The sequence below is a fragment of the Bison bison genome, unplaced genomic scaffold (assembly GCF_000754665.1).
Source record: "Bison bison bison isolate TAMUID 2011002044 unplaced genomic scaffold, Bison_UMD1.0 scf7180017864274, whole genome shotgun sequence".
NCBI lineage: Eukaryota > Metazoa > Chordata > Mammalia > Artiodactyla > Bovidae > Bison > Bison bison.
The window spans coordinates 2934835-2941655 of NW_011494846.1; the positions used below are offsets into that span (position 1 = coordinate 2934835).

The 6821-nt window shown below is 47.9% G+C and overlaps 1 protein-coding gene across 1 annotated transcript in view; it reads left to right on the forward strand.

Annotated features, from left to right (window-relative positions):
- Positions 1–6821, forward strand: part of GMPR (guanosine monophosphate reductase) — a gene marked incomplete at its 5' end in the record, with an annotated part of 60668 nt that overhangs the window by 8325 nt on the left and 45522 nt on the right. The window contains 2 exons of the mRNA XM_010848828.1: positions 939–1058; positions 4843–4926. Of these exons, the coding sequence (XP_010847130.1) occupies positions 939–1058; positions 4843–4926 (204 nt within the window). The remainder of the gene's footprint in view (positions 1–938; positions 1059–4842; positions 4927–6821) is intronic.

Consider the following 6821-nt stretch of genomic DNA (forward strand, 5'->3'; position numbering starts at 1 on the left):
GCAGTCCATGGGGTCACGAAGAGTCGGACACGACTGAGTGACTTCCCTTTCATTTTTCACTTTCATGCATTGGAGAAGGAAATGGCAACCCACTCCAGTGTTCTTGCCTGGAGAATCCCAGGGACGGCAGAGCCTGGTGGGCTGCCGTCTATGGGGTCGCACAGAGTCGGACACAACGGAAGTGACTTAGCAGCAGCAGCTCTTGGCGAACACCTGGCCCTACTCACTGCTTTTGCTGAGCCCGCCTTCCTGGCTTAGCTCTCATTCTGGATTCCCGATCACTTGAGTTAGTCATAAATACCCTGAAGCTGGAATTAGGGTAGAATTGGAGCTGTATTTGCAAATCAGAAACCAGTGGTTATGTGCACAGACATGGCTATCTTTGAAAGATGCTGGTAGTCCTGAAACAGTGGAGAAGGTTGAAGGGCAAAGGGATTAATGGGGGTTGCAGCTGACTGCAGGGTGAAGGCCTAGTTCTCTCTGAAGGTGGGAATTAAAGGGAGGGTCTTGAATGGCAGGGGAGACTGGAGTGGATTTTCCCAGAAGGGGAACCGTCCCTCCAGAAGTGGAGAACAGTGACTTGTGTGTGGATGTTTGGGGCTGGCATGAAGCAGGCTGGGGACAGAAGGTGGCGGGGGATGGGAGAGGCTATTGAAGGAGAGAGCTTCCAGTTTGGAGGCTGGGCTTGATGGCAGAACATGCGGTGCCTTGTCCTGGTTTCTTGAGGATTGTAAGGAGCTCGGTTCAGTTTTTGCACCTGGATAACAACCCATGATTCCATTTCCTTAGGGACTCGCTTGTGTTTGGAGCCCCTGGCCCAACCCCTAAGAGGACCCAGGGACATACACTTCCTTTGTGTCTTTTCATTCGCTCCAAACTCTAGAAATTCTGCCCCAATCACATAAAGAACCAAAGACTTCTTTTTCCTCTTGCAATAGGTGGACCTTGAGCGAACCTTCACATTTCGGAACTCGAAACAGACCTACTCGGGGATTCCCATCATTGTGGCCAACATGGACACCGTGGGGACGTTTGAGATGGCAGTGGTGATGTCACAGGTAGGACAGTGGGCTTTTTCCCTCTGGCGCTCACACTGGACAGGTTGTCATACATAGGGGAGAGGAGAAAAGCGAGACATTTCAGGTCATTCACTTTGGCCAAACTAATTGGTTCTGAGTCTGATTGTTGCTGGAGGCCCTTCTTTTTCTCTCTTCCATCAGAAGGTAGGTGGAGTCTGGACTTTGTATTCATTGAGATGGTCTAGATCTGATGCCCAAAGCTCAGCTTCTTTTTACATTGGTGCCAATCAAATCTTGGAGACCGTTCTTAATCATTAACTTCTCCCACCTGGAGGGTGTTTCAAGTATCTGCAAAATAGCTCAAAGATATTGTCGTATGTATCCCATGATGGGGAGTTTTGGGTGAAGTGGAAAAGGATAGCTTTATTGCTTTGCCATTGAATCTACCTGCAGTGCAGGAGACTTGGGTTCGATCCCTGGGTCAGGAAGATCCCCTGGAGAAGGAAATGGCAACCCACTCCAGTATTTTTGCCTGGAGAATTCCATGGACAGAGGAGCCTGGGGGCTATAGTTCACGGTGTCACTGACTGAGCAACTAACACACTTGTTGCTTTGCCAGGCAAAGGGGGACACAGTGGACTAATGTCTTCAAAACTGTGTGTCTGCACTTGGGGAAGATAGTGACAGGTTTTGTAGTAATTGTTCAAAGAGGGTGTGATCAGCTCTCAGACATTCTTCTGATGGGTTGGTGGCGAGGTACATAGGAGTCAATGTTTTCAACCTTCAGGTCCAATTGTCTGCGGTCTACAGGCTTGTGGGCAGCGTGAGAAGTGGTGTTAGTCACTCAGTCGTGTCTGACTCTTGCGGCCCCTGGACGGTAGGCCACCAGGCTCCTCTGTCCATGAAATTCTCAAGGCAAGAATACTGGAGTGGGTTGCCATTCCCTTCTCTAGGGGTCTTCCTGACCCAGGGATCGAACCCGTGTCTCCTGCACTGGCAGGCGGATTCTTTACTGTTTGAGCCACCAGGAGTGTAGGCAGCATACCATCCTTAATCATTAACTTCTCCCACCTGGTAGGTGTTTCAGTATCCGAAAAATAGCTCAAAGATATAGTCATGTGTATCCTTTGATGGGGAAACAAGACCTTGCTCCCAGGCTGCTCTTCCCTGTTTGTTGCTCCCTGGTCTCCCCTCTCTTGCCTGATCAGTAACTGAATCTGCCCATTGGAGCTCAGGGAAGGTCATGGAGGCTGAGGAAGGCTGTTTGCTATAATCAAAGCAATGGGGGACACTGAAAAGCTGTGCCCAGAAGCCTCACAAGACCTCGCTCAGTTTCAGACCGGCATCCATTTCTTCCTTGAAAATGCCTGTGATAGTTTTGGAAATTAGAGATACAAAACGAAGTCGGATGTCATGCCATATTATAATGTTAGATAAGTGTTGTATTTCGTAGAAGAGTGACGGCACCTTTAAAAAGACAGAATCCCTTTGCTCTGTAGCATTTATTATATCACAGTATAGAAACCTTAGGTGCCAAGAACTGGATGGAATGTGGAGGAGGTGGTCGCAACTCCACCAGAGACAGAGAGGAGAGGTCACTTGGCCCAAGGCATTTCAGCAAAGCCGAAATCTCGTAGAGCCGAGATGCAAACCCAGACTGGCTCTAGCATCAGGGACCTGCCTCCCAACTTACACTGGCAGATAATAGTACTCATATAAGCTCAAGGTCCCTGGAGCTGGCTGCTGTCCTTCTGCCTGTAAAGGGACTAGTATCCTGGGCTTGGGAAAATAAAGGCAAAGTTACTGTGGGCAGAACCTTCATCTCATGCATCTGCCTCTGCATTGGATTCAAGGTTCAGTGCATCTTAACTCATCATCGATGTGAAATGTGCGCTTCTGATGCTCAGAGTCTGTGCATCTATTTCCGTAGACAATGCCTGCCAAGTGAAAAGATAAATCCAATTAGTTGAAAGAGCTTCTTGCTGTGGGCAGCATGACTAACCTCAGGAGGTGCTGGGATTCATTATTAGCCAGTGATTAGAAGGAAGATTTTCAAACAAATTATAAACTCACCAAATAGTGTAGGGGGTGGTCTGCCTGAGGTCTGAGTCCAGGATCAGTTGCATCATCTGTCCGCCCTCAGCCCCCATTGAGCTTTGGGCCGGAGGCTAACAAATTAATTGGAAAAGGAATTTGTGTTTTTTTTTCTCCCTATCTTTCCCTCACTCTGCTGTGATCAGCCATTGCTCTTCATGAATTCTGTATTTGTGTAAAAGTGCATGGAATCAGGGAGTGATTAATAGCCCTGATTAATTCACATATCAGATTACTGTTTCATGAGAAACAGAGAACTTGCTAGGCTCTTCCCATTTGCACAGGAAAGACTTTCCATAAATGAAACAGTGTTCATTGAAATAGCTAATCATGTGTGGGTCCTATGAATTTTCCATTTCTAGAATGCTGAGTTAGTTCCGTGCATCAGTAAAGTCAGAGAATTTTTTAATGGGGGAGATAGACTGAGAGAAGTTAGGAGTGAGGCCCCTATACAGGAGGAGGAGGAGCCTGGGTTCTGGATTCAGATTTGAGTTTGATTCTGTCCTTTGCCCCACTTTTGGCCAAGCAGTTGTTAAGTTTCTTAAATGTCAGTTTCTTAAGTCCTGTCTTTGCCCACGAAGTTACTGCTGTTGTACAAAGTTGTTCTGAGAAGTACATGAAATAACGTATGTGAAGTTCTTGCGCAAAATAGATGTTCAGTAAACCCTTACTGGGTTGATGGTCATAGTTTTAGAATTAGGATTTATGTACTTCCTTCCCTCAAGAATACCAGCTGCCTGATGGATGGGTTTAGCTTTTATCAGGAAATGTTTAGATCGTGAACACAAAGAGAAGCTTTCGCATAGAAGCTGAGGTTCTTTTGGGTTGACTAAGCATCACTCCAGTACTCTTGCCTGGAAAATCACATGGACGGAGGAGCCTGGTGGGCTGCAGTCCATGGGGTCGCAAAGAGTCGGGCATGACTGAGCGACTTCACTTTCACTTTTCACTTTCATGCATTGGAGAAGGAAATGGCAACCCACTCCAGTGTTCTTGCCTGGAGAATCCCAGGGACAGAGGAGCCTAGTGGGCTGCCGTCTATAGGGTCACACAGAGTTGGACATGACTGAATCGACTTAGCAGCAGCAGCAGCAAGCATCACTAAGCTCCAATACTTTGGCTACCTGATGTGAAGAGCTGACTCATTGGAAAAGACCCCGATGCTGGAAAAGATTGAGGGCAGAAGTGGGCAACAGAGGAGGATGAGATGGTTGGATGGCATCACCAACTCAATGGACGTGAGTTTGAGTGAACTTTGGGAGAAAGTGGACAGGAATGCCTGGCATGATGCAGTCCATGGGGTTGCAAAGAGTCAGACGTGACATAGCCACTGAACAAGAAGAAGAAGCATCACTTTGCCTTCGGGCTGTGCTGCTGACCAGCAGGAGACCAGCCCTCTGTGCTGCTCTTGGCCTGTCACGTGTGGGCTGGACCAGGGCTCTCAGAACCCTCTCCTATCCTCTCCCACCCCTGCTTCTTGGCATTGCCTCCTACATCTTGAATGCTGTGTTGGCTGATGAGATTAGAATGGAACACGGTCCTGTGATTTCCCTGGTTACACCTTCCTCTGTTTGGGGCTCCTCGGAGCACATTCAAAGCAAGCGAAGCGTGAATGGCTGGAACACTGGATGGTTTTGTGTTGCTGGTTTAACCTCGCCATATGGAGGAAGGCGGGGCAGGGCTCCCTTGACTTCTCGTCCTAACGGTGCCTTTCCATTTTGTTTCCTAGCACTCCATGTTTACAGCGATTCACAAGCATTATACCCTGGATGACTGGAAGCTCTTTGCAGCTAATCACCCAGAATGCCTGCAGGTAAGACTCTACGCTGGTTATAAATGGCCTTTGTTGCCCTGGAAAGGAAATCATCAGGGTAGTCAAAAGGATTTGAGTTGGCAGCAGATAGAGACACAGACTCCCAGGAGATAGTGAAAGACAGGGAAGCCCGGTGCTCTGTAGTCAACTTAGCAACTGAGCAATAACAACAGACACAGTCCCAAAGAGAAACTGGGGAAGGCGATAGTGAGTCCCCAGCCCTTGATTGGTGCTAGGAATTTGCCAAGGAAACCTGTTCTGTACTCCTTTTAAAAAATATGATTTACCTATAAGGAGCCTATTTTTTTCCCTTGGAAAGTGAAGTGTTTTGTCATGAGAGCTTGTGGAGGTCCCAGCAAGGTCAATCCTGCCAGGGATTGAGTCTGTTCCAAACATGCCTTTTATCTAGAAAAAAAAACCATCTAATTATAATAAGTTATAATTGGAGCTGAATATGATGGAGCGGAATAAACAGCATGCTCTCCAGGATGACTTCAGTGAGAAAGGCAGCAGAATAAACAGCATGCTCTCCAGGATGACTTCAGTGAGAAAGGCAGATAGCACAAAGTATTGGTGTGGGTGTGCAGCAATGGGAACCCTCGACATGGCTGGTGGGATTGTATTATGGTGCCACTGCTTTGGAAAACAGTCCGGCCATTTCTCAGAAGGTTCAGCATAGGAGTTACCATGTCACCTAACAATTCTATTCCTAGAATAGACCCAACAGGTGTAAAAATACATGTTCACACAAAACCTTATACACAGATATTGAGGCATGCTTAGTCGCTCAGTCATGTCTGACTCTTTACAACCCCATGGACTGCAGACCACCAGGGTCCTCTGTCCCTGGGGATTCTCCAGGCAAGAATAGTTGAGTGGATTGCCGTGCCCTCCTCCAGGGGATCATCCCAACCCAAGGCTCGAACCCAGGTCTCTCATGTCTCCCGCATTGCAGGCCGATTCTTTGCCATCTGAACCACCAGAGAAGCCCACACAGATGTTCACAGTAGCAGTATTCACAGTAGCCAAATGGTGGAGACAACCCAAGTGCCCATCAGCTGATGACCAAACAAACAAAACCTAGTATACCCATAGGGCGGAATATTCAGCTAAGGGCAATACAGTATTGATTCATGCTACAACATGAAGGAACCTTGGAAATGAAACTGTTCACCTCAGACTGGGACTTGGACCCACATAGCTGGGACTCAAACCCAACCAAACCCACGGGCTTTCAACTGATCTCACACCCTGGGGTTTCAGGACCTAATGAAGCTCGAGTTCTTGATGTTTCATCGCAGAAAGAATTCATGAGAGACAAAGTGATGGGTGCGCTGCATGCTAAGTGGCTTCAGTCGTGTCCAACTCTTTGACCCCATGGACTGTAGCCCACCAGGCTCTTCTGTCCATAGGGATTCTCCAGGCAAGAATACTGAAGTGAGTTGCCATGCCCTCCTCCAGGGATCTTCCTGATCCAGGGATCAAACCCACATCTTTTATGTCTCCTGCATTGGCAGGCAGGTCCTTTACCACTCATGCCACCTGGGAAGCCCAAAGAGATAGGTAAGAAGCGGATTTATCTGGAAGGAACACATACCACAGAGTGTGGGCCATCTCAGAAGGCAAGAGTGGCCTTGAAATGTGGTGCTAGTGCTCAGTTGCCTCAGTTTTGTCTGACTCTTTGCGAGTCTCTGGACTGTAGCCTGATAGGCTCCTGTGTCCATAGGGTTCTCCAGGGAAGGACTCAGGAGTGGGTTGTCATGCCTTTCTCAAGGGGATCTTCCCGATGTAGACATTGAACCCACACCTCTTACATCTCCTGCACTGGCAGGCAGTTTCTTTTACCACTAGTGTCACCTGGGAAGTTTGAAATGTGTGGTTAGCTTTTATGGCCT